Here is a 27,145-nt window from a genome sequence, read left to right on the forward strand (position 1 = left end):
CTATTATTATTATCCAATTATTTAGCTGATGCTTTTATTCAAGGCAATTAATACTCTACAGCATGTTACAACTTTACACAAAGTGTAAGTTAGCAGAGCTATATACACCTCTTAAAGATCCAAAGATAGAATTTAAAAATTTTGTATGTTATGTTTTTTGCAGTTTGAAATTACATTACACTGACTTTCATAGCATAAATATAAAATGTAAAAACAAAATGGACTGTAATAGTATTCACTCACAAATATTTATTTTGGAGTGTCACCATCTGTCACCAGAGTGGCATGTCTGGCACTGTGAATGCACAATGCAGAGACCGTCACTGTGATTACAAACTGGTCCAGTGTTCTCTGGATCAATGCACGACCCACAACATTAACCTCCTTTTCAAGGTGATGTAGGAGGTTAAAAATCTTTGAAGCTCCTGTACAATAGGCCATTTGTCAAAGTTTTCAACACATTCTTCATTTGTGTCAAGGATGGGACGATTACCTCATCGTCTGCCTCTGCATTGTTTTCGGGTTTCACTTCAAATTGGTCTTTGATCTCAGTTGCAATGTCCTCATCAGACAGGTTGTGTAACAAAAGCATTGTCATCGATGTCTATCCATTCTTCCAAATGTGTGTGCACTGAGTTCTCTTGGTGGCTCAACAATTGCTTTCTCCATGGGTGCTATGGCCAGACCTCCAATTCCAGACTGTTGAAGGATCGACGTCAGACCAGGCGTTTGCAAGCATTAGAATGGCATCTAAAAGACATCTTCCTGGCAATTTCCACAGCAGTAGCTTTCTCGTCATCATCAATGTGGTGCAATACTATGCAAACCATTTGCTTGAGAAAGTATGCCTTGGCAGTTCTGATAATACCCTGATCACATGGTTGAAGGGTGAAATTCTGTTCTTTGGGAAGAATTCAAGTCGGATATTCCTCAGGGCTACATTTGTTGTCACATGGGCTGTGCAGTTGTCCACTAGTGGCAAAAATCTTTTTCCTTTCCTGGCCCAACTTTCAATCCCAGTTCCTTCAGCCACTCACCAAATAGATACCTCATCATCCAGGCAGCTACACTGGCAACAGAAAAGACTGGAGGATGTCTCACATTTTTAAAACATTGAGTTTTGACTTTTCCAGATGATGAAAAGGTCCATTTTCTTACCAGTCAAGGAACAGATGAACAGAACAGTAATTCTCTCTAAACTTCTTTCCTCTTTTTATTGATTTAAAGGTGAGTGTGCCATCAGGCAGGGCTTGAAAATGAATTCAACTTTCATCTGCATTCCAAATGTCTTCAGCAAAGCCATGTCTCATTTCAATCCACTTGTTTTCTAACCATTCTTCATGTGACCCAATGTCTGCGTCTTTGAATTCTCCTTGCATTTTCTTTAAAAAATGAGAGGAGATTGTTTTTAAGTGCTCAAACCAGCCAGAGCTGGTCTTGAAGATGGTAACGCCCAGTGCCACTGCCTGTTCTTCTGCATCCCCAACAGTCCACTTAGGGGGGCATTTCTCTCTCTGGCATTTTTGATCCACTTTATAAGTGCCGCCTCAACCCTACATGCTTTGCCTGATGGTATTTTTTCCCTCTCTCCCGATCTTTGAAAATCTTAGACAATATAGGCCACGGAATGCCCAATTTCTGAGATGCATCTCTGGCTGGTCTTGGGAAAACTATCATAGGACTCCAGAAAGTGGTGTTTTTCCATCTATAGAAAGTGCCTTTTCCTGCTATGTCAACTCACACAAACTTGATTCCCCCCCCCCCCCCCCGCCACTGGGATTAAACTTTATACACACTAAATGCCTAATAATGCGAGATGTGATCAGATTCAAGACAGCTTTATTGGCTTATTACAAGTCATTGCACTTGATTATCATATTGCATGTAGTCCGCTTGTCCCAAAATGATTCTTATAAGCAGAGTATTTAGCATGGGAATGATTTTGTCCCAGTAGTTTTGATTACTCTGTGCAGTTGATTCTTGTATCAGTAATTTTTATAAACTGAGTACATTGGTATTTATCATTCATGTTGGCTAAATAATGGAGAGGTTCCATAGTTTCTACAATTTTTTTCTTGCTTGCATTGTTCCAATTTTGTTAATTAGATCCAGAGATTTCTTTTGAGATGCACTCACCCCTTCCTCCCCCCCCCAAAAAAACCCACACCCAACAACACGCATCTGGCACCTGCAGAACTTTGTTCTTTTTGTAACTTTGCTCTCTGTAGTCTCATGTAAAACATGTGTGGATTTTTTATCAGAGTCCTCATACTCCATGTAAACTGACACCACTTGGTAGTTGACTGGAAATATAGCCTTCCAGAGAGTCCCAAATACCAACAGGAAATAGGGGCCATCATGTATGAGGCACACTGTGGAAGTTTAAGTCATTCTACAACTGCTGCATACTTTAGGACTACATTAAATGTTTCTTTCTCCATGGTGGTTTGGATAGTGTGCTAAACGTCCATATACCAGAAGTTCAGAATGACTGTACCTGAGAAATCTCTCGTTTTATTTTCATTGTCTGAGCAAGTGGCAAAAGATCTGTCACACTTATCTGCATTACTGGATGTCATCATCAGCTACTTGAACAACGTTCTGTCCTTTTTTCAGGTTAGTATCAATAGCAGTAACAAGGAGTGCATTTTTCCCTGTGTGGATGCTTGTAGACATTATTGGGTCATTTCATACACTAAACCAACCATCTTACACAATGTTACAATTGAGGTCTTCCTCTAATTTTAGCTTTCTTCCCTTGCAGCATCCAGCGTGGGACCTGCAAGCCGAAACGTGTGGAGACGTATACCCAAGGTGAAATGCTTCAGTCATTTCTTTAAACTGCTAATTTTGTACCACTTTGAAGTCAAATGTTTACCTAATAGGTTGGAACTTTTCTTATAAAGTTCAAGTTTTCACTTTTATGGAATTAACACCAATGATCTTTACAATTTTGGGGGTGCTGAAAATGAATAGCGTGTGTTTCTGAATTAAGCGGATACTGAAGATAAGTTCCTGTTTGAGGCCTTCCAGTATATCATGGCTCATTTCAACAAGATTGGCATCAGAAGTATCTCACTTGGAGGATTCAACTCAATCTTTTGTTCTTCCACTTCAACAGTGGAAGCTACATTCAACTATACATTTGATCTTGAAAAACCTTGGTGCTATTCCACATCTTTTGAGAGGACTGAATCCTTTCCATGTGGATACTTCACTTATACATTTTACTTTTAAATGTCTTTCATTACTTTGGTCCATTCAAATCACCTGTTTCCTTCCACTTCCTTCAACTTTAGTTAAATTCATACTGATTGACAATTCCTATACCCGCAATTACAGCTTTTCACATTTAGTTCTGTTAGAATGAGACTTGGTACTTACTTCTGTATAATTATGTTGCTCAGGGGTGTGGAAAACTCCTGGTGTAGACTGCTGCCTCTTAGGGAGGTGGATTAACTATACTGATGGAAGAAGCTCTCCCGTCGGCATAGTAGCTGGTTCACTAAAGCGGTGCAGCTACACCACTGTCCGTGAGGACAAGCCCTGAGAATCAGCCACCTTCATGAACTCAACACTGAACAAGTTGTCTCAGACAGCTTCAAATAGGCCCAATATAGACAGATAATCGAAATATTTCAGATACCTACAACCCAATCTACCCAGGATAGTTCACAACTCCATCCACACCCCTCTATTCAATATCTAAAAGACAGCATATTTCACTCACTAGCTTCTCCACTCACCATCCATTCTATGCTTGTTAACAGTTCTTTAATTTATTAACAGCCATAACAAGCTTTTTGATGGTCTCATTCCTCCCTTTATTCTAAAAGGTTAAGAGTTTTTATTCGCAGATTCAGGTAAAAACCCTGTTTCTGGTACCATAATATTAACCACCCAACACAAGTGTTGAGTTAGCAGAGTTCCATATTTAAGCCATGGTTTAGGTAGATAAAGTAGAAAAGACGGCCAAATGTATTCAACTCAATTTTAGCAATGAAACCAAGTTAGTTATGCTAAAGGATGTGTTTTAAAAAAGTGCCTAAACCTAAAGTTTTGGTTCATAAATGAATGTATTATACTCCATTTACATTATAATTGACAACTGAGTATTTAAGAGGTAACCATTTAACTAAAGTAGAAGCCAAAACCCCATAGTAGAGAAAAACTTGTATAATGGTAAGGCTTTACCGCACAATACACAGATTGTAGTGCTAAGACTGCAGCATGTGCCAAAACCTTGTGATTGACATAACCATAAGTTGAGACCTAATAGGAGCTAGGTGACATGAATAGGATGTTAAGTTCCCTGTTGAAGTGAATAAAGATGATGCAATGAGGGAAGCAGTAGGGCATAAATTTTGGACAATTTGTATATTAGACAACATTCAAAGCTTTCATAATTACAGGGAAAACACACCAGTGGACAGAAATAGTAAAGAATCAGAATGAAAAACCTGGGGAAAGTGTTAAACTTGATTCAACATTGGAAAAATGAAACAATATAGCTAAAGAGAAATAATTTAAGGGGAATAAAACTCTGAGTAATGTTGAAAAACGAAAGCAAAAGAAGGCCAATGCAACTGTGTGATGCCTCTGCCTTTTCATATCATCCTGCTACAACCACATTTGATCACAGCACTTGATAAAAGCGTTACCTGTTTTGGAAAAAAAAAAAGCCACTCAATCCGTCTATCATTTTACACATTTAAGGAGAACTTTGCTGCTAAATTCCCACTGAAGCGTTACTGGACCAGTCTGCTGTTACGGTTGGTGTTGTTGGGGGGGGGGTGGGGGGGGGGGGAGAGAAGAGAAGGTCTGCTCTAAGGGTCTTGATCCAAAACCCATTGAAGTCAATGGGAGTCCACTAAAACGGTTTTTGGATCAGGCCATAAAGGGGAAATTCACTCCTGTGTAGAGGGTCAGCACAAAGCCTATACATCTCACAAGTCCCCACTTAAGCCCAACTTTGGCTGTCAAGAAGAGACTAGAATAAAACAAGAATACCATACCTCAGGGGAGGGCAAGGTATAGGGAATTCCCCAACAGAAATCAGGATTACCACCTTCTGGGCTAAATTTAAGACGCCTAGAGGTGAATTATCCCTCAGAATACTACTACTACTAAATTTTAGGTTTTCCTATCACGAGGTAAAGCAAGAATCATAGGCAGCATACAATTTGCTTTCTGCCGTGTTATTTCCAATTCTGCTTAAATACTGGTCAGTGAAGAGCTAGGTGAAGGGGAGGGTAAATGTGTTCGGTGTTGTACAGTGGATGATTAAAAACTAGTGTACCACCACTGATTGGAAGTATTTTTTAAAAGTGCCCGAGTGTGATCCATATATACAGAGGATAATTAGTTGTACATACCGTTCCTGCAGTATCTAAGATTTCAAGCATACACTGTTGTGCATCTACTTCAACTTGCTGCCAAGAAAACAAAGATGAGGTTAAAATTTTTCTCAAAACAAGAAAGACTGTCAAATAGGCAACTAGTTTCCCTTTACAATTAATCTTATAATACACAAGACAAAGTAAGGGAAAATAAGATCCTGGCTTTTAATAAGTTTGTGCATGTACTCTGAAAGCAGGGAATAAAGGTAAAAGTTTTCAGAAGCCCCTAAGTGATTTAGGAGCCTAAATATCTTGAAAGCAGTACTTGGGGACTTTTGAAAATGTTACCCATATACTAAAGAGTATTATAAATCTTTACAGTCTACCATAAGCAGAGAACACAGCTGTACTTGCTTCAATGGGCACTCTCAGCAAGCACATACACTTGATATTTGCGAGGAAAAGCACAGATCAAAAGCTAGAAAGTTAAAGTGGCATGTTGATGATCGTTAAAAGGGCAAATTGCATCAATGGAGAGGTGGCAGAAAGTCCCTGATGTAATCGCTCATCAGTTTGCTTTAAGTGTGCAATAATATGACAGCATCTCTCTCTTTCAAGGTATATGGGTCCATCTCATGTCACTCCACCCATGAAGGAGGATTGGCAGAGTTGTTTTGCAAATTGATACCTTTAAGGGAGCTTGCTACTTAGTTTTTTAAATGTATGATTGACAGTTTAAGTTTAGGCTTGCTTTCTGAACCAATTTAAAACTCTAAGAAGGAAAGACTGTTTTTTCACATTTCCTCCATTTTCTTCTCCCTCTGAAGAGTATAAGGACTCTTCAGTAGCCACTATTGTACTACGAAGGATGCTGTTAAGTGGTGTATTCAACACTATTTCCTTTATAAGACACCTTGGCTTGAAATCTCAAGTCAACAGTATGTTGAAATAATTTAGATATTGTAGTAATTGAATTCTGAAGTTTTAAAAAGCAGTTTAATACTTAAAGCCGATTACAATCTGAACTTCTTGTACAGCAGTTGCCAAAAGAATGCTTTCAGAAGCACAGAAACCACAAAACAAGTTAGAATGTCATTGCTATTGCCCTTGCTTGAGGGAAGTGTATTGATATTGTTCACACTAAGTATGACTTCCAGAATCAGATCAATTTAGAGAACAAGAAATCCATGGGATTCGGAGTCATTCCAGGACCACATGTAGTCAGACACATGTTAATTTTTGTTATGAATCCTAGTTGAAAGCCCTCATTAACAGAAGCAGAGATTAATTTGTTTCTTGAGACCATTTAACCTTTTCATATTTCATAAGAATAACTAGCGGCTTTAGTTTCTTTTGAAAGCGGATCTTTCAAATATTTGCAAAATGTCAAGTCTAAGGTGAGATCTACTGAATAATCTAAATACATGCAGTAAGGAACATTTCACCACTTTCATAATGCTTGCTAGTATTTTTGGTGTAATTTACTGCAGGCACTTTGAAGTGGTGAGGATCCAACAATTACTGGACAGGACTTGAAATTCTTGCCCCTTACTTTCAAGGCTAAGATTAAAAAGAGTACAATCAATTTTTTTTTTAAAAAACAGATTCTTTTAGATTTCCTGTATAGTTAGAGCTAGAACAAATCTCACATGAGTAAAATTTTCCACTACAGTGACTCTACCTGGTCATCAGGAAAGTAGTAAGTCTGGGATATTCTTCGCTCTCAGTGATTCCCCTTCTATCACCGAGCCAGCACAAAGCCGCCAGCTAGCTGCTTCAGTGCCTTGACAATAGGGAGTTGAGGTAGACAACAACGGGGAACAGGTCAGAGGTGGGCCTACCCCCCCTCTCCAGCTGAAGACAGGACAAGCGATACTTGTGTCACTGCAGTTTGTCTGGGTCAGTCTTACCACAACTGGATAAGCTATACACACAAGTTCATCCACCCTATTAAAAGCATATCAAGGTAAGGCTATTTTAATATTTCATTCGAAGTATATATAAATGAATTGTCTCAAGTGGTTCATTATGGTATAGAGAGTTTGAGAACCACTGTTTTCTGAGTTCACTAATGCACCCTGCACTAACTACTGACTCAAGCCGGACTTACCCCAACTTCAACACTAGGCACCAACCCACCTTTGTAGACAGCTTTCAGTAGGAATCAAATCCTACTCTATTCAATGCCTCCCATGTAGAAATTAAGGAAAATGTATGCTTTGTAGTTAAGTAAAATAAAGGGGTTTTAGCAGTCATAGAAGGGCTTTGAAAGTATGGGGGGGAGGGGGAAATTTAACAAGGCCTTGAAAATATTAGGTTCAAAAGTTAGAACAAATGTGGCATCTAGAACAAGACAAGTTTTGGGGAGAAGGCTAAGCTTAGAATGTGGTTAATGAGAAAAGATTTCTGTGAAAAGGGGTCTCTAAATTATAGAACCAGTTTATAACTTCATCTAACAGACAAATAGATGATGTTTTGTGATATATGATAAAAACTGAAAGTAATCTTTAATATACCAATATTATCTTGAAGGGGGCCCAGTCCTAAAATTGTATCTACTCAAGGACAGGAAAGGGGTCAACCCCAAACTGGCTCTTAGCTAAAGTTAGCAACTGGCAATGACATTACTTGTTTATTAGGAGACTATTTAAAAAAAAAAAAAAAAGTGAGCTCTTAGAGGGTTCATTGTTAGTACCCGCCTTACCAAGTTGGAGCCAGCCAACATGGGTTTGAACACCTCAGGTCTAGTCCACTGTAAGTATCTTGATCAAGTACTTCTAAATGTGTTACTGTAGGGTGTAATAATTGCCTAAACTTTTAGACATGTTTAGAGCATTCGGATTTTATGAAGGAATTTATGACTGAATTGGTGTTATCGTTGATGCACAGTATCATAACATCAACCTTAACACCCCAATATTGCACATTAACTTATTTATAGACAGTAAAACATTTAAGCTTAAATTGCAATTATCTTTTTAGGTAGGCTCTTCAAAAGGTGGCTATGTCATCAACAGAAGCCATATTGATAATCACTTACTCTTGTTCATTGTCTCATGAATATTCACGCTTCATAGATGCTAAATGAGTTAGTGATGTTAGATGTGTTTAATGCTCTTGCCATTCAGATTTTACGGTCAAGTACTTGCTAATTTTTTAAAAAATAGTGTTCATTTTAGAGTTTCAAAAATGATCAGTGTCTTGTACCATTAGTGTAGTATCACAATTTATTGCATTACCTTTCTGTAGGAGTCTTCTATCGTAGGATCATATTTTTCAACAAATATTCCTTGAACAAACTGTACAGTCTGCAACACAAAAAAGTTCCCTTATACAACTTTATATATTTTGACATTATATAAACATAAGTTTCCTGTGCAGCAGCAGCTGCTAGCAAATGCAGCTATCCCTCCCCACACTGCCATGTTCTGCTCCTACCCTCTGCCTTGGAGCTGCTCCTCGAGCCTCCTGCGAGCTGTGTGTGTGGGGGGGAGTTAATGTCAGGGTATCCCCCTCCCCCTCTGCTTACACCTTCTCCATATAGAGCAGGGTGGGGACACTGAGGGAGAGAGACAGAGAGAGCCTGGTGCAGCAGCTGCTCTCTCAACTTCCTGATCCACTTAAAAAGACAATGCACTTAAGAGTGGGCCAGCTTACTTAAAGGGGCAGTGTGCATTTCTCTCCCCCCCCCTCCCCCCCACACACAAGGTGTATGTTTGTCTCTGTCTGCTATGCTATCTCCCCTCCCCTCCATTCCTGCTGACTTGTAGAATGTGAGGCTACATTAACAACAATGTATTAACCCTTGAGGGCTCAGCCCAGTGCTAGTTCATCATTTAGCACAGGGGTTCTCAAACTGGGGGTCAGGACCCCTCAGGGGGTCATGAGGTTATTACATGGGGTGTCACGAGCTGTCAGCCTCCACCCCAAACCCTGCTTTGCCTCCAGCATTTATAATGGTGTTAAATATATATATAAAAAAAGTATTTTTAATTTATGGGGGGGGGGGGGGGGCGCACTCAGGGGCTTTCTATGTGAAAGGGATCACCAGTACAAAAGTTTGAGAACCACTGATTTAGCAGCAAGGCATTCCCTGGGAAATATCCCACCTTCTTACTTCACCACCTCAACCAAGCTTCACAATCATCATAACTGAACAGTATTAAACTTATAGTGTGTGTTTGTCTGGTGAAGAACATTCCCACCCCACCCCCCCTTTACATTAATTCTTATGGGGAAATTGAATTCGCTTAACATCGTTTCGCTTAAAGTTACATTTTTCAGGAACGTAACTACAATGTTAAGTGAGGAGTTACTGTACAGCTTTCAACACAAAATTTAAGAGCCGTTTTGTATTGTCTACAACTTATTTTATTAGTACTATAAATTCAAAATGTGTATCCTGGACTACTAAATGGCTATCAATATTTTCTAGAACACTGAACTTCAGGCCAAGTCTTGCTCCCCGCATCTGCCTTTGGGGGGGTAGAGGGGAGAGAGAAAAAGGAGTGTTCTGTAAACTGGCTAGGGAGAATTACAGAAGCTGGCATACTTCGGTGTGGGATTTGTGGATCTTTGACTAAAGTCCAGTGGCTAAGAGCATAGGGACTACCACTCAACATCAAAACTGCAATACACCTCTACCCCGATATAACGTGAATTCGGATATAATGCAGTAAAGCAGTGCTCCGGGGGGGGGGGGGGGGGGGAGAAGAGGGAGGAAGCTGCACACACTGGTGGATCAAAGCAAGTTCGATATAACGCGGTTTCACTTATAACGCGGTAAGATTTTTTTGGCTCCCGAGGACAGCGTTACATCGAGGTAGAGGTGTACCAATGCAAGAAGATTCCATTATCTTTTACCATAAACTCTGGATTCCTTCTATGTCAAAGCCAATTTAAGACAGGCTTGGTGCAAAATTTGCCCTTTAGTGTCTTTTTGCAGGGAAAAAGGTTTTACTTTGGTCAGTAGTCCATGGATGTAAGCTAAAGCACGTATAAAAAAGTTGAAATCCTGGAGCCCAGAACATTCACAGCTCCCATGCATGCTGGGAGAGTTATGGCTCAAGGTTCCTAAATTTTTCCATAGCACAAGCCTATTTTAATTAAGGCATGGTCTCATGGACTACCTCCCCCTCAAATTCATGGTCATAGCACCCATGGCAATTACACAAATTGCTTACACAGAAGATCTCTCAGATGCCATTTAACAGCTGGAAAGGAGACAAGCGTTGGTGAAAAACCCAGTTTCCCACAGACCACCAGCAAGTGCTATGAGACTTCTGTTTTGGAATATTATAGGTTGCTGTAAGACAACTGAACAATTCCTCTGTAGAAACAAATACACTTCTAGTTTCTTCTTTCTAGTGTTTTTGCACATTATTTATTAGCATTTAAGGACCCAAATGGGATTAAGTCTCCCATTGTACTAGATATTAAAACAAAAAAATACTTGGGCAAGGACTGAGTTCAAAAGCTTAAGATTCTGACAATATGAAAGATGTTGAGTTTATCACAAGTAAATGTCAAAAGGAAGGGTGTGATGACGAACAGGAGCAAGAGGGAATAGTTTCAGTTGGGAGATCTGAGAGCCACTCGCATAAGGGACTAACTGAAGGCAAGCTTGCTGATACCAGCTGTGATAAAACCAAAAACTAAGGTTGTTTGGGGCCCCATGAGAACCACAATCACAGAACTTCCAATTTGGTGGCCCCAGAAATGCTTAGATTTTATTCCCTTCTTTGCAAATATAGCTTTTAATGTAATATTGCAAGTTTTTTACATGTACCTTTTGATTCTGTTTGGTAGTACGATAATGGCGGACCACATTTTGTCTGGTAGGGACCCGAGACTGGTGAAACCAGTTCACAATTCTGCCCCCCCAAAACATACAGATCTGATCTACTCCTTGTTCTCATGCATATTGGGAAGAGAAGGGAAGGAAGAGGACTCATGTTTTAGGGCACCAACAAATGACTACCCCATAGAGAATATTTGGAAAGAGTCCTTGTAGCTATTGACAGTCAGAAAGGTCACGTCAAAGAATGGTAGAAATTTTGCATTTTGGACAGTATGTGGCTGCTGCAGTTGTTGCTTTATGATTAAGGCTATGTTTGTTTATGTCAGATTCTGGAAGTCACGGAATCCATGACTTCCAGAGACCTCTGACATTCTCTGCTTCAGCCCAAAGGGCTGCAGGACTCTGGAGCTGGCACCCAGCAGGGCTCTGGCAGAGTTCCAGCGATAGGGGTCCCTCTGAAAGGTTCCAGCAACGGTCAATAGCCTCACGCAGGGAGGGAGGGGAACGCCTTGGGCAGGGAGGGAGGGGAACGCCTTGGGCGAGTGGCTGGGGGTGTCCCCCTGCAGCTTCCAGCTGCCGCAGGCAGAGGGGGAACCCCACAGCTCCCAACCATGCAGTGGCGGGGGAAAACCATGGAGCTGCAGCAGCAAAAGTCAGACAGGTCACAGCTTTCATGAATTTTTGTTTATTGCCTGTGATCTGTCCGTGACTTTTACTAAAAATAACCATGACAAAAGTCTTAGCCTTGTTTAGGATTTATAAATTCAAGACTATATTTGCTAGTATTAAAACCCACCTACCATTCCACAATCCACCCTCCTAGCACATTTAGATTTATTTCTGAAGAGGAAGTCACTCAAGGTATGTTTCCAGTATTATCAGTAGCAAGTTTTACAACTTCAGTAACAGGCCTACTTTAACTTAAATATACTGAAAAGCAACACCCTAAATGTTCCTCTTGAGGAAGTTCTCACCATCAAGATCTATAATTTAATTATATATACAACCATTTAACCAATTTGCTATTCAGTTTACACACTTCAATTCTAGGACTCACTTATGTAGTGTCAAAACCTTCATCCTTGGTCCCTTATTCTTGTTTAAATACCTTTCCAAACTGCCTCTTTGAACAGCAGGGTTTCTTTGTATGCTGGTATTCAGGTAAAGCCTATCCATAATGAATAGACTTCTGCTCTAAGAAATGCCTTAGTTGCCCATCGAAACTTAGTCTGTACTAGGAAGTTATCATAGGTAACACTAGGACAAATAAATCTAAAAAACAAACAAACAAAAACAAAACAAAACCACACAGCACACAGCGTGAAGAGTAGGAAGAGTAACATCAAATTCTGTAGAATCCAGACCTTCATTTCAACACATTCAAGGACAGCAGTCCAGCAGGAACCCCAGAACTTTCTGCTTTCCCAGAAGCTAGGGTGTGCGGAAGAAAAGCAAGAGTTCCTCACTTTGGCTCCTGGACAGACAAAGTGGTAACCTCTTTCGTATTACCATCTATAGACTAAGTTTGTCCTCTGGCTAGAAGATGTCTTGTACAATTTCCAAGATCTGGGCATGCATGCATAAGCAGGCATAAAAGGACAGAGAACAGAAAAAGTAAAGTATACTGAGCTTTATGGAACATCAAGAGACAGCCCACGGAAAGGTGCAGAATGATGCATCATAGATAAAGAAATGGGAGCACAGCAAAGAAATAAGGTATAATCAATGCATGTAGGAGTTTCAGGGTAACCACACCTATACTCCCTTTCCTGCCACACTCTGAACAGTGTATTGCCAGCAGTTACAAGTTACCACACAGCTCTAAACAAGCACATTTATTCTTAAGGTAAAAACATTACAGAAAACATAATAAAAACAAACAGACTTAAAACCACACACTAAACATACCAGGAGTCACCCACCAGTGTTATGGGGCCCTAGAAGCCAAAGTCTTTCCAACCCTTTTGCAAGGGTGCCCCTCCCCCAGACAGAAGGCCCTGTCTGTTTGCTGTATCAAAAAGAAGGTCCTGAGACAGTTTAAACACAGCCTTTACATGCCAAAAGCTCTCTCCCCCCATCGGTCTCCAGAAAACCCAGTTTAAATCAGTATATGTAAGCTTCCCCCACAAGGCAATAGCTATCTGAAAGTGTTTAAGATGAGTCACTCAGGTTATCGCCTTCCACTGTTCTTAGTTACTAATAATGCTGTAGCAACCCCCCCACGGAGTTGCATACAATCCAGGCGTACCGTGATATATAACAGATTAATAAATTTAGCATAATATGTTGCCTTAAAGTTACTGCATGCAGTCGCGATATCCGTCACAGGGCTGCAAATATTGTAGAGTGAATATATTTTTCAAAAAGTTTCACCAGTATTCAATGAATTTGTATGACACATCCAATATTTTCTCCAACCTGCTCTGTAGTCAATTTCTTCCTCCAGCTTTCCTCAAGAACTAATTCTATGTCTGATTTCCTGCATAATCTTGTCTCCATTACATTGTCTGTTCATTATCTTTTACTCTATTTTCTTCTCAATCTCATCTCATTGCTTTGCTTTCTAGGTTTGAGACCCACATAATGCAGGGGATGCTAGACCTAAATTCTGTGGTGCTCTGATGCAGGAGACTGAAGATTCTGCAAAAGCTTTATTTTAAATTGAAAAGCCAAAGTATCAATTGTATTACTCATTTTCATATCAAGTTTATTAACTTTGGCTGACACTGGACAAGATGCTGCATGAACAACTGATTTCCCTGGAGGGGAAATTCAACTTTCAATAGTTTGGGTAATAAAGACTAAGCACTTCAGGATGGATTTTTTAAAAAGTGTCAAACACCTGTATTAAAGTATGCAACGACAATGTCAGAACATTCAGATATTAGATCTTGACTGAGTTTAGACTTGCTAGCAAGATGAAGCCACCGTTCGTAATCATTTTTTACCTAGAACTTGAACATAAATGTGCATGTCTCCCTACCAAGAAGGGGGTCACATTTGAAACAGTCCAATTTACAGGAATCTGGAGACCTCGGTTCTACTTTGACTTTTACTGATCTTCCCCTCTCTGTAACTCAGTTTCTCCATCTGTAAAATGGGGATAATGACGTTTGCTCTGATATTCAGGTGAAAAGAGCTATGTAAAACCTAAATATTTTTCAGCAAATGATTGTGTGAATGGCAGAGTTTGACAGAACAAAACTTGCTTGCAAGTAATTGCTGCCCCAAAGAGCAATCTACCGGTGGCCTGCAACTCCAGAAAGCAGATCCATCATTGTGTCCCACCCTTGGTCCTACAGGTTTTTTCCTCCAGCTGTGATAAAGTAGAATCCCTTACGTGTGAGATTGATAGCTGAAGACTCCTAAAGTGGAAATGGAACGTGGATTGGGGGAAGGCGGAATCTGCACTGACAATCTTGAAGAACCACAATTACTGTAGGGAAGTAGCAGGTCTCTTCTTCCTGAATGTGTCAGTGTAGATCCCACTGTAGATGGGTAACAAGCAGTATCCTGCTCATGTGAGGAGTACCAGCTACGTCAGTCAAAAAGTGATTTCAGAACTGCTCTCCTGAACTTAGCAGCCAGGTCCAAAGCCTAATGCTTGACAGTCAGTGAGTTACTCCATGCCAAGGAGAGAGCTTTGCAGATTTTGGTCAGCACATTTCTGAAGCAGAAGGATGCCACTTGAGCTTTGGTGGAGTGAGCCTTAATGTTCGATGGGAGAGGTGTAGTAGCCAGCTAGGAATACGTGACACGTGTTATCTATTTCAATAGTCTCTGTGAAGAGATGGCCTAAATACATAGCTAAAGCCAGAAATAGATGGGGACAGTCTGAACGATTTAGTCTTGTCAACGTAATAGCACAAAGTCCTGAAGACACTGAATGGGCGCACAATTTTTTCTCCTGATGTAGAGTGTGATAGATAAATGAGAACTTAGTGCTACCTTATACCGGTCCTCTGGAATGTCGCATGGGGAGTTTCAGCCATAAGTGCTTCAAGTTTGCTCACTTTTCTGACTAAAGTGATAGCCACTAGAACAGCCTTCAAAAGAACATTCCAAAAGAGATTCAGAGGGAGGCTCCATGAGTCTAAGGAAGACTTTGTTGAGGTTCCTGGTGGGAAGAGGGTCTTTGGTGGGTAAGCATGCAATAGGTCTTTGAGAAACAGATACCATTAGGTGAGAAAAGAGAGCATGACTATACAGGAGGATGGGAAGCTGAAGTTCCTGACCTTAGCAAAACTTAATGGAAGACTGTTTTACGTGCAATAGGTAGTACAGAATCTTATCGAGGTTTGGTCTGGACCCAGTCTATGTTGGGATGCTTTTTTATCATAGAACGTTTTTCATCTTAGGATATGTAGGCAGCAGTCATGGTTTGTGGTATTCAGCAAACAACCTCACTGACGGGGGCACTGACTTCAGGTCTGGATGGAGTATCTGGCCACAGTGCTGAGAGATTAGATCCGGGCAGTCTGTGAGTGAGACAGTTTGCTGAACCTGTTGATAGTTGTAGATCTGTCAAACGAAACTCTACCAGTAGGGAAGTATAAGCATGATTGTGGTTGTGTCATTTGATTTAGACTTTACCCTGGAAATCGATGGAAAGACATATAGAAGATCTTGTGACTATTACAGAAAGAAGGTGTCAAGTAATGACTGCAGCCTCACACCTCCTCTGAACAAGAATTCTGACACCTAGTGCTGAACAAGTATACCACCAGGATCTGCCAACACAGGAATATTGGCGCTATGACTGATCTCTACAGTGACCACTTGAGTAGTAACAGATTGTCTGTTCAGGAAATCTGCCAGGTTGTTGCTGACTCCCAGGAGGTGAAAAGTTGTCCAGTTATTCTGTTTTGGTGGCATCACGCTAGGAGCTAGATAGCTTCCAGACATAAGGGAAGGAGTGTATGCTTCCTTGCATGTTGACAGCCAGAATCTGCATGGTGGATTTTTGAAAAATAGGCAGGAAAGCTATGCAGATTAGCCTGATGGTTTAGAGCTCCAAGACACTGATGTGGAGTCCCAGGTTTTCTGGGGACCAGTTCCCTTGCATATGCAGATTGAAAAATACGACAGGGAGCCCACCTGGACAGAGTAGCAGCCGTGTTAGTCTGTATCCGCAAAAAGAACAGGAGTACTTGTGGCATCTTAGAGACTAACAAATTTATTTGAGCATAAGCTTTTGTGGGCTACAGCCTACTTCATCGGATGCATGTAGTGGAAAATACAGTAGGAAGATATGTGTATGTATATGTATATACACAGAGAACATGAAACAACGGGTGTTACTATACACACTATAAGGAGAGTGATCAGTTAAGGTGAGCTTTTATCAGCAGGAGAGAAAAAAACACTGTTTGTAGTGGTAATGAAAATGGACCATTTCCAGCAATTGACAGATGTGAGAAACTGGGGGGGAGGAGGGGGAGGAAAATAAGCATATACATGGCAGAGGGGCATTGCTGGCACATGATGGCATGTATCACATTGATAGATGTGCAGGTGAACGAGCCTCTGATAGTGTGGCTGATGTGGTTAGGTCCCTATGATGGTATCCCCTGAATAGATATGTGGACAGAGTTGGCAATGTGATATATGCCATCATGTGCCAGCCCCTCTGCCATGTACATTGGCCAAACCGGACAGTCTCTACGTAAAAGAATAAATGCACACAAATCAGACGTCAAGAATTATAACATTCAAAAACCAGTTGGAGAACACTTCAATGTCCCTGGCCACTCAATTACAGACCTAAAAGTCGCAATTTTCCAACAAAAAACTTCAAAAACAGACTCCAATGAGAAACTGCTGAATTGGAATTAATTTACAAATTGGACACCGTTAAATTAGGCTTGAACAAAGACTGGTAGTGGATGGGCCATTACACAAAGTAAAACTATTTCCCCCCTACAGTTCCTCATATCTCCTTGTCAATTGCTGGAAATGGGCCATTTTCATTACCACTACAAACAGTGTTTTTTTCTCTCCTGCTGATAAAAGCTCACCTTAACTGATCACTCTCCTTATAGTGTGTATAGTGTTTCATGCTGTGTGTGTGTGTCCCCCTCTTCAAGCACCGCCCCCCCAGCTCTCTCGGCCAATGGGAACTGTGTGGATGGTACTTGCAGGCAGGAGCAGAGCACGGAGGGAGACCCCTGTCCCTGCCCCTCCCCCCTGGGCTGTGGTGGCCATTTCCAGGAGTGGCGTGGGACCAGGGTAGGCAGCGAGTCTGCCTTAGTGGCAGCCACGCTGCACCGCCGGAGATCGTGATCAACTGGGAGATACTCTAGGATCAACCGGTTGGTGACCACTGCCATAGGTGAAGTCTAGCAAGCAACATTATGTATGAGCATGCTGACACATGGCTTAGCAGCCCCAAACACATCTACGATCATTGTTGGGTTTACTTTTATCTAGAGTAATAGCCAATGCATTCACAAGACCATCTTTGGCAAGGTACACTCACTGCCCTGGAATCGATCAGCATTCAGTCTTATCTGTAACAGGCTAAAGGCTTATTTTTCTTAGTTCACTAAAAAACCCAGTTGAAAGAACAGGCTAGGTTTGCTGCCATCTCCTGCTGAGATCTGTCCTTGAACCAATATTGAGCTGGAAGAGACAGACTGATAGAGACAAGCGTTTCCATTCTCAATCTGAGATGTGTAAGTATTTGAGTCTCTCAGCTCTAGGACAGGACAGAGAACCCCCTTTTTCGCTGAGACAAGGAAATATTTGAGTAGAAGCCTCTTCCCCTGTACTTCATAGGTACCTCTCAGAGCTCCCAGACAAAGCAATGACACCACTTCTAATTGTAACAGGCTCTTGTGAGAAGGGTCCCTGAAAAGGGAAGGGGATAGGTACAGGGTTAAGGAGTGGAAAGGTATAGGGTAGCCTTGGGAGATGTTCAATGCCCATTTGTCAGCTATGATGGCCACCGAGGCCTAGTGGAAATGGAATGTCTCCAGAAGTGATATGGATCCCTCCAGGACAAATCTCAGGCCCTTACTGGGCTCAGTCACAATACCAGGAAAGAGGTCACCATGGGATCTTTTTTCCACTATGCCATTCCAGTTCTGATTGAGGACCTAGAGGCTCTGTCCTTGGAGTAATGTTGTGTGTCCTTTTTTTTTGTAATTTTCCTTAGTGCCTGGAGCAATGTTTGAATATCTGGCTTTGATTTAGTGACACTTTTATAGTGACAGGTGCTGGCTTTGCTGCCTGGGCAGCTGGTGACTTTGAGGGGGTTGGCTAGTCACTAGTGCCAGCTCTAATGGCATCCTTTCCACCGCCCAATTCCAATGTATAACGTGTGCCTGACTTGAAAGAGCACTGGCTGATGTTGGCTTATCTGGTGTCACTCTGGGAGTAACAGTCATCTCTAGGTCTCAAGTGACCCACATAGACTACCCTAGCAGATATAGCTTGAGCTGCACATCCCTGGATTTGCAGGTGCTGGAGAAAACGCTTGCACACAGAGGACTCTCTGGGATGTGGCTCTCCCAGAAGCAAAGACACTGGCTATGTCCATCCTTGACAGGGATCAGTCAGTCACAGGACAGGCAGGGTATGAACCCTGAAAGTCTGAAATTTGCCATAAGGCGTGGTGGTTAGTGTTAAGCGCCCTACCCTCCTGTACACAGTGGGAGAAGGTGGTCTACAGTTTTTCGGAGCATCTAATTTGATGGGAGCGTGAAGATGAAAATTTCTTCACAAAGTTGGTTTAAAAATGGCTTCAAAGTTAAGAGTATTAGAACATTTTAGGCAAATTAAGTGCATGTGTAGATTCACCAACAAAAAGTCAATCACGTCATTTATTGACAGGCATAAATCCAAGAGATATAACTTAGAGAATTTTTCACTTGACCAGAGCTCAAAGAGCCAGGAAGCGATTTCTACACTAATGGTAAAAACAAATCTCATTTTACAAAACTGTATATTGCCCCAGACTTACATATTCTGCATTGTCCCACTTGTATAACATTATTTAACATTAATTTAACCCAAACTGAGAGCAAACCAGGACAATTTCTACACTCAGATGCATAACAAATGAAGTCCCTGCAAATGGCCTCATTCTCCACTACGGCTAAAACAGTATGGCTGCAACATCCATACTAACTACAAAAATATGGTTGGCCAGAATAAGTTAGGAAGTGGAGAGACTTACTACTTTTATCAGATTAACAACTGAGCAAATGTGGGCAAAATTAAGTGATTAAATTTTACAAAACCAGTATGTATACGTACTGTAACCCAAGTTATGCGGTTTCAACTTTGCTGTACTTTCTTTTGTATTTGTTGCCCTTAGAACTGTTGACCATAAAGATTATTTATTATGTTTCTCCAATTAGTAATTCAAATGAAATTGCAGCAACAAAAACACTGACTAAATCAGTGGTGTTATGCAGTCTGTGGCAAGGGCCAAGTTACTTTTTCATTTAAGAGTCCAGGAATAGGGTGGACTGGCAAAAGGCAATTTTTGTGGTCTTGCCCAACTTCAGAATGTGCCTTCTTAGCCAGGTTAAGTATCACATTTAGTTAAACATTTGAAACCTTCCTTCCTCTGTCCATTAACTCACCCTCTGTGCAACCCTCCTGCTCCTCCCTACCCCCAAACACTTTGGGAATCCCATCACTATTTCAACACTTCCCCTTCTCCCACCTTCGGGGAAATATATTCCAATTTCCCTACCACTGGAGAATTCCCTTCATTCCTCCACTCTCTGCACATCTGGGGAGAGAAAGTAATGAACAGAAGCATCCTCTTTCCTCCGCCTGGGTTCATGAGGCTCAATGGTGGCAGCAGCAGTGAGAGCCAAGAGAGAGCAGGAGCCCAACCCTGCAGGCTCAGCTATGGTGGTAGTGAGATGGAGTGGTGGGTGGAATGGCTTTGGTACCAGTGCACAATCAGGCATGAATTCCTCAGTACATTTTCCAGAGCAGTATATATCCTCACTATACTGGTGAATGTAACCAAGCAAATACAGGGTGGGGGAAAACAAAACAAAAAACCCCCACCACCATTGTCTCAGTAGCTGGCACAGTCATCCAATGAACTGGGAGCTGAGCTGACCTGACCGGGATCTGTTCCACTTCCACCCCTGTAACGGACCCCAATATATGAGTGATCTTTGATAAGTTATTTCACCTTGATAGCCTAGTTTCTCACCAGTGCAGTAGGGATGCACTTTCCTTCCTTTGCAAAACATTGAGACCTATGGCTGAGAAGCACTATGACTGTGAGGTAGTAGCAAAACCAGACATGGATAAAGTCAAACTTTGATCTCAGACATATTTCAATCTTAACCTTCAAGTTGATGAGATCAGCAATAATGTGTTCCTAAGGTTAAGTTAAGCATCCTTTTAGTACTGAGGGTCTGATTTCCAGCAGTTTGGCAAGCGTACATTCATGCACACGAATGGACACCTGATATTGAATGTGCAGGCACAAAGCCCAAGTTTGCATATATAATATGGGGAGGTAAGTGTCTATATCTAGCCATTCACACTCAAGTCATTAGTTTCCATGCACATATGGAAGTATGCATGAAAGTACACCTACCTACTAACTAAAAATAAGGCAAGTCAGTAGAAAAAGAAATGTCTAAACTGCTTCAAAAGAGATCTATTAGTTACAGTAGTTAAAGGAATACTACTTACCAGAGCAGACTTTCCAACACCTCCTGAGCCAAGAACAACTAGCTTGTATTCACGCATGATGAAAGTGTTAAGTCACCCCCTTGATACCTAAAATACACAATAAAAAAATGAGATCCCAAATTTCTACTAAAGGACAACCGCATTACATGAACTTAAGTATATTACAGTGTTAATGCATTGTAACTGTACCTATAGCTATGTACCTATAGTGTTCACTATAGTGATGTTCACTATTTGAAAAAACTAATTTTAACACTAATTTTATATGGCTGATAACTCCAGGATACCTACCACTACATGAACTAAAGCAGGCATAATCTAAGCAAGCTGCCTCTTGATTTACTATACAACATGGAAACTACAGACCCTAACTGGCAGTCATAACCTGTACTCAGAATTACTATTAATAGTAGTAATTCTACTTATCCACCAACTTAAAAAAGGATGCCTCCAGAATATTTTCCTCGCTGCCAGAACAGTTAAAGTTATACCTTTAAAAAAAAAAAAACTGTTTCTAGTTCAATACCAAAAGGATTACACTATGTATCTCTGCATGCAGTAAGATCCATTACAAAATATTTCAGCCTTGTGAGTACAAGTATATATATCAATAACTAGTTTTTCCACTCTGCAAAACAGCTTGTAGCTTTTACTGCACTGCCTAGGGTTAGAATGTCTTTATCTTGCCCAAGGTCTCCACCATTGTGTCCACTGATTTACTGAACAGTTAGATTCTCTCCTAAGTATTTGAAAGTAGCCAGCAATTTTCTTTACCTACACACAGGCTTTCCACTATTCACAGACTAAGTCAGAAGGGACCATTAGATCATTTAGTCTGATCCTGTACAACACAAGCCACAGAATTTCATCCAGTTACTCCTGTGAACCAAATAACTTCCCATGGCAGTTTGTTCCAATGATTAATCAAAAATTGGTATCTTACTTCTAATTTGAATTTGTCTGCCTTTAACTTTAGATATTGGTCTTGTTATACCTTTCTGATAAATAAAGCAGCCCTCTAGTACCTGGTATTTTCTCTCTGTGAGGGTACCTGCACACCATAATCAAGTCACTTCCTTATTTTTTTTTGGGGGGGGGGGGGGGGGGGAAGGAGCTAAACAGACTGAGCATCTTCAGTCTCTCACTGTAAGACTTTTTTCAGCCCTTAAAAAAAATGTGGTTCTTCTCTGCACCCTCTCCAGTTTTTCAACATCCTTATAAAAAATGTTGACACCAGAACTAGATTCAATATTTAGGATCTCTCTCACCATTACCATATGCAGAGACAATAGGAATAAGGAAGGTTACTTTTAACTACTTCCCTACTTATACATCCAAGGACCACATTAGCCTGTTTTGCTACTGCATTGCTAGGGTCCTACCAAATTCATGGTCCATTCAGTTTCATGGTCATAGGATTTTAAAAATTGTAAATTTCATTATTTCAGCTATTTAAATCTGAAATTTCATGGTGTTGTAACTGCAGGGGATCCTGACCCAAAAAGGAGTTAGGGGGTGTAGTGTTGCAAGGTTATTGTAGGGAGGGGTTGTGATACTGCTACCCTTACCTCTGTGCTGCTGCTGGTGGGGTGCTGCGTTCAGAGTTGGGTGCCTGGCCAAAAGCCACCGCTCTCTGATTGCCCAACTTCGAAGGCAGCGCAGAAATAAGGGTGGCAATACCGTGACCACCCCCCAAAATAACTTTGCAACCCCCTCCCCGCAACTGCTTTTTGGGTCAGGACCCCCAGTTTGAGAAACACTGGTCGCCCCCATGAAATCTTTATAAAAAAAAAAAAGCACACAAAAGAGCAGATTTCACGGTCTGTGACGCATTTTGCATGGCCGTGAATTTGATAGGGCCCTAATCATTGCACAGGGAGCTCATGTTCAGTTGTTACTCCACTAATGGTCCTTAAATCCTTTTCACAGTCACTGCTCTCCAAGATAGAGAGTCTTCAGTTCTGCAAGTATGGCCTTCATTATTTGCTTCTAGATTTAATCACCTTGCATTTGGCGATAGTAAGTTGTCTTTGATCAAATAGGCCCAGCTTACCAAGTGATCCAAATCATTGCAACTACCCGGTCATCAATATTTACGACTCCACCAGTCTGTATATCACAAGATTTTAAATTCAGCAGCTATTTTATATTTACTTCCAGACTATTGATAAAAATATTGAATGGCATTGGGTACAGAAGAGATCCCTTGAATTCTAAAGTTCTGGTTCAGAAAGCTGCCCTTAACATAGGAACTTCCGATAACCCATATTTAAACTGTTACGCATGAAGTGTGATGGTAATATTTTATAGCACAGAGTGCACGTAGCTCCTTAAGCCCCACCCCAAAGGCCTTCTAAACTAAACTAGTTGAAAATGGCAACACATATTAAAAAGTCCTTGAAAACCCATCTAGGAATTTTGCTGTCCAGTCCTGAGGAATCTGTAGCACATACCCACTGTGTTTTTTTTATTCTGTACCCAAAGTATTTTGCCTCCGCCCTCCACTAAGTCTGGAGACGCAATTTAGTAAAAATGCTTTGGGCATACCCCCAGTTAGTGTGACTAAAGGAAATATCTTTAAGAGTAGTTAGCTTTCACTTCTTGCCTGGAGGAGGGGGGGAGGGGGAGAGAAGAAAAGAAGCATTCCAACTAGCAGTTATAACAGTTTAGAAAGCAGATACAATTTTATCCTCCCCTTACTCAGTGTTCTAAAAGCTTGAGGGAGTTCTAAACAGGAATGCATATATTATCTATAGATGTCTTCCAACAACAGTCAGAGCAAGATTAAGATGTTCTACAAAAGACCTTCCTTTCACACACAGTCAAAATGCCCTGTGACCTGGGGGGGGGGGGGGGGGATCACAATGTCATTTTTCAGGAAATGCATGCCTGATGGCATGGAAATTACATAATACTCATTTTTGAAGTTCACTAATAGGCTGATCTGGCGATTGACTACTACACGAACATCCATTGCTGTGCTTGTGTTTGGAATAGTTGTATCAATACTACCATGGTTCTTCACCTCTTTGCTGCTATACTGTCTATCCATGCTCCCCAAAACCTCATTTCATACTATACAAGTCATCTACCATGTACCATCATTGTTAGTAAGACTATGTAGTTACATACACAGTTATTGTGGCAGTGTTCATTCCAGGATATTAGAATGTGTGAGTGAGGTAATATCTTTTAGTGGATCAACTTCTGTTGGTGAAAGAGACAAGCTTTTTCAACTTGGAAGAGAAACTTTTGTGCTCTGTATGTTGAAAAAGCTTTTCTCTTCCACCAACAGAAGTTAATCCACTAAAAGATATTACCTCACTCACATTGTCTCTCTGAGGTATTACGACAGTCACCCTACAGATGCTTGACAAATACCCATGTTTTAATTGCGCTCCAGATAAAATTTCCCATTGTACACTTGCTCCACAGAGCATCAGCATAACAGAAGTAATACTGACAAAAAATACACAAGACATGAGAGACTTAAGAATTACTTTGATCTGACTAAGCATGTATACAACTATAGCTGCAGGATTGTCATTTTAACTTTACTTGATGAAGTAATGCCCAGAATTTGTTTCTGAATGTAAAACATCAAAATATAGGAAGTACACAGAATTGGACATTGCTAGTTAGCACATTTTATAGGTACAAAATGGTACTCCATGTGTCAAAGTATTTATATAGCAATGTTTCATTCAGTTTTTATTTTTACAAAATGACTATAGAACAATTAGAATGATTAATTAAAAACTAATTTATATTGTCAAAGTCCTAGCCCTGCTTTTTAAAAGCAACGTTTGTAAAAAAAAAAAAAAAAAAAAAGAGTGGATGTTGCAAATTAGGAAGTGAACAATTGTTCTGGAAAAAGAACAAGAGTACTTGTGGCACCTTAGAGACTAACAAATTTATTAGAGCATAAGCTTTCGTGGACTGCAGACCACTTCTTCGGATGCATATAGAGTGGAACATATATTGAGGAGATATATACACACACATATGCAGAGAGTATGAACAGGTGGGAGTTGTCTTACCAACTCTGAGAGGCCAATTAAGTAAGAGAAAAAAAACAATTGTTCTGGGTGAACTAATGAGTTTTAGTGTAGAAGAATTTATGTAATAACTTCTATGAGAAAATAGTAATGTATGGTACAAGGAATGACAGTGAAGACAGCATACGTTTTCTTTTTTCCCCAGAGAGAAGATGAGAAAGTTTTGCTATTTTTTGGATAAGTGCTAACAGGTGTCAAAGCTAAAATAAGTACACTGGTAAAGGAACTGCCATCCTAGAACACACCTGAGATTCATATAGTCAAAAATCCTGTCTCTAACAGTGGCTATTTCCAGATGCTTCAGAATATGTAAGAACCCTTTAGTAAGCAGATGTGAGATAATCTGCTTCCCATAATAAGTTGCTAGGCTTCAAGTCTTAAACCAATCTCTAGCTATTAAAGTTTAATATCCCTTCCAAAAATGTTACCATTATTTATAAAAAAACTCTAGACATGTAAATACCTATAAACAAATTCAAATCCTGAAACTCAAGAAGGAGTCATAACAAAAGTGGAAACTAAGTCAAAATACAAAGGATGAATACAAAAACCCAACAAGCATGTATGGACAAAATTAGAAAGGTCAAGGCAAAAAATGAGATTGAACTAGCTAGGGACATAAATGGCAACATTTTTTTCTCTTTATTAACATGGGAAGCAAGTGGAAGACCAAGGACAAGGTAGGCCCATTACTCTATGACAAGGGAAAGACAACAGAAAATGCAGCAATCGCTGAAGCGTTAAATGCCTTTTTTGTTTCAGTTTTCACCAAAAAAGTTAACAGTGATTGGACAACATATTTACACTGATTTTAACTGAGATAGGATCGAAGGCTAAAATAGGAAAAGAACATATTAAGAATGACTTAGACAAGTTAGAAGTCTTCAAGTCGGCAAGGCCTGATGAAATACATCCTAGAATACTTAAGGAACTAGCCGAAAAGATCTGAGCTATTACGGATTATCTTTGAGAACACATGGAGGATGGAAAAGATCCCAGATGATCGGAAGAGGGCAAATATAGTACCTATTTATAAAAAGGGGAATAAAGACAATCAAGGGAATTATAGACCAGTCATCTTAACTTTGGTACCCAGAAAGGTAAGTGAGCAAATAAGCAATTTGTAAGCACCTACAAGAAAATAAGGTTATAAGAGCATGTATTTGTCAAGTACAAATCATGTCAAACCAACCTAATTATCCTTATGAAACAATGAATTCACATTACTGTGGTTCTTTTGGGTAATGCTGATTGTTAATTTGACTCTTGAAGGTCTGAGTATCACTGGCCTAGATTAACATTCTATAAGGTGGGTGCACAACTGGTTGGAAAAGCATACTCAGAGAGTAGTTATCAATGGGTCAATCATCAAGCTGGAATGGCATATTGAGTAGAATCCCAGAAGGATCTGCCCTGGTTCTGGTTCTATTCAATACCTCCATAAAGGATTTGGCTAAAATGACAGGGAGTACACTTATAAAATTTGCAGACAATACTAAACAGAAGGGTTGCAAGCACTTTGGAGGACAGGATTAGAATTCAAAATGATCTGGACAAACTGGAGAAAAGGTCCAAAATATGAAATTCAGTAAGTACAATTGATAGTATCTTTAGGAAGGAATAATCAATTGCACAAATACAAAGTGGGAAATGACTGCCTAGGAAGGAGTTCTGCAGAAAAGGATCTGGGGATTATAATAGATCACAAACAGTCTGAGTCAACCATGTAATACCGTTGAGAGAGAGGAAAAAAAAGCAGACATTCTGGGATATATTAGCAGGATTGTTGTAAGCAAGATGTGAAAAGTAATTCTTCCACTCTACTCAGCACTGATAAGCGCTCAACTGGAGTACTGTGTCCAGTTCTGGGCACCACACTTCAGGAAAGATGTGGACAAATTGCATAAAGTCCAGAGGAAAGTAAAAACGGTTACTCATCTTCTCGTAACTCGTTCTTCGAGATGTGCTGCTCATATCCATTCCAATTAGGTGTGCGTGTGCATGGTCATCGGAAAGTTTTCCCTTAGCAGCTCCCGTCGGGCAGCTAGGGAGGCCCCTGGAATGGCACCTTCATGGCACTCAATATATGACCTGCCGACCCAACTCCCCTTCAGTTCCTTCTTGCCGGCTACTCGGACAGAGGGGAAGGAGGGTGGGTATTGGAATGGATGAGCAACACATCTTGAAGAACAGCAGCACAATTACCTCCACTTTGTCCGTGCGGATCTTCAGCAGCACCTTGTGAACAAGTGGGACCGGTGGGAAGGCATACATGA

The 27,145-nt window shown here is 40.6% G+C and overlaps 1 protein-coding gene across 3 annotated transcripts in view; it reads right to left on the reverse strand.

The window, feature by feature from the left end:
- The window catches only part of RAP1B (RAP1B, member of RAS oncogene family), a 77,980-nt gene that overhangs the window by 16,710 nt on the left and 34,125 nt on the right, over positions 1 to 27,145 (reverse strand). For all 3 annotated transcript variants that reach the window (XM_005280021.5, XM_065570800.1, XM_065570749.1), the window contains exons 2-4: positions 20,812 to 20,898; positions 8,579 to 8,647; positions 5,376 to 5,432 (exon numbers count right to left, since the gene is read on the reverse strand). In XM_005280021.5, the coding sequence (XP_005280078.1) occupies positions 5,376 to 5,432; positions 8,579 to 8,647; positions 20,812 to 20,868 (183 nt within the window). In that variant the 5' untranslated portion in view covers positions 20,869 to 20,898. The remainder of the gene's footprint in view (positions 1 to 5,375; positions 5,433 to 8,578; positions 8,648 to 20,811; positions 20,899 to 27,145) is intronic.

This window comes from Chrysemys picta, chromosome 1 (assembly GCF_011386835.1).
Source record: "Chrysemys picta bellii isolate R12L10 chromosome 1, ASM1138683v2, whole genome shotgun sequence".
NCBI lineage: Eukaryota > Metazoa > Chordata > Testudines > Emydidae > Chrysemys > Chrysemys picta.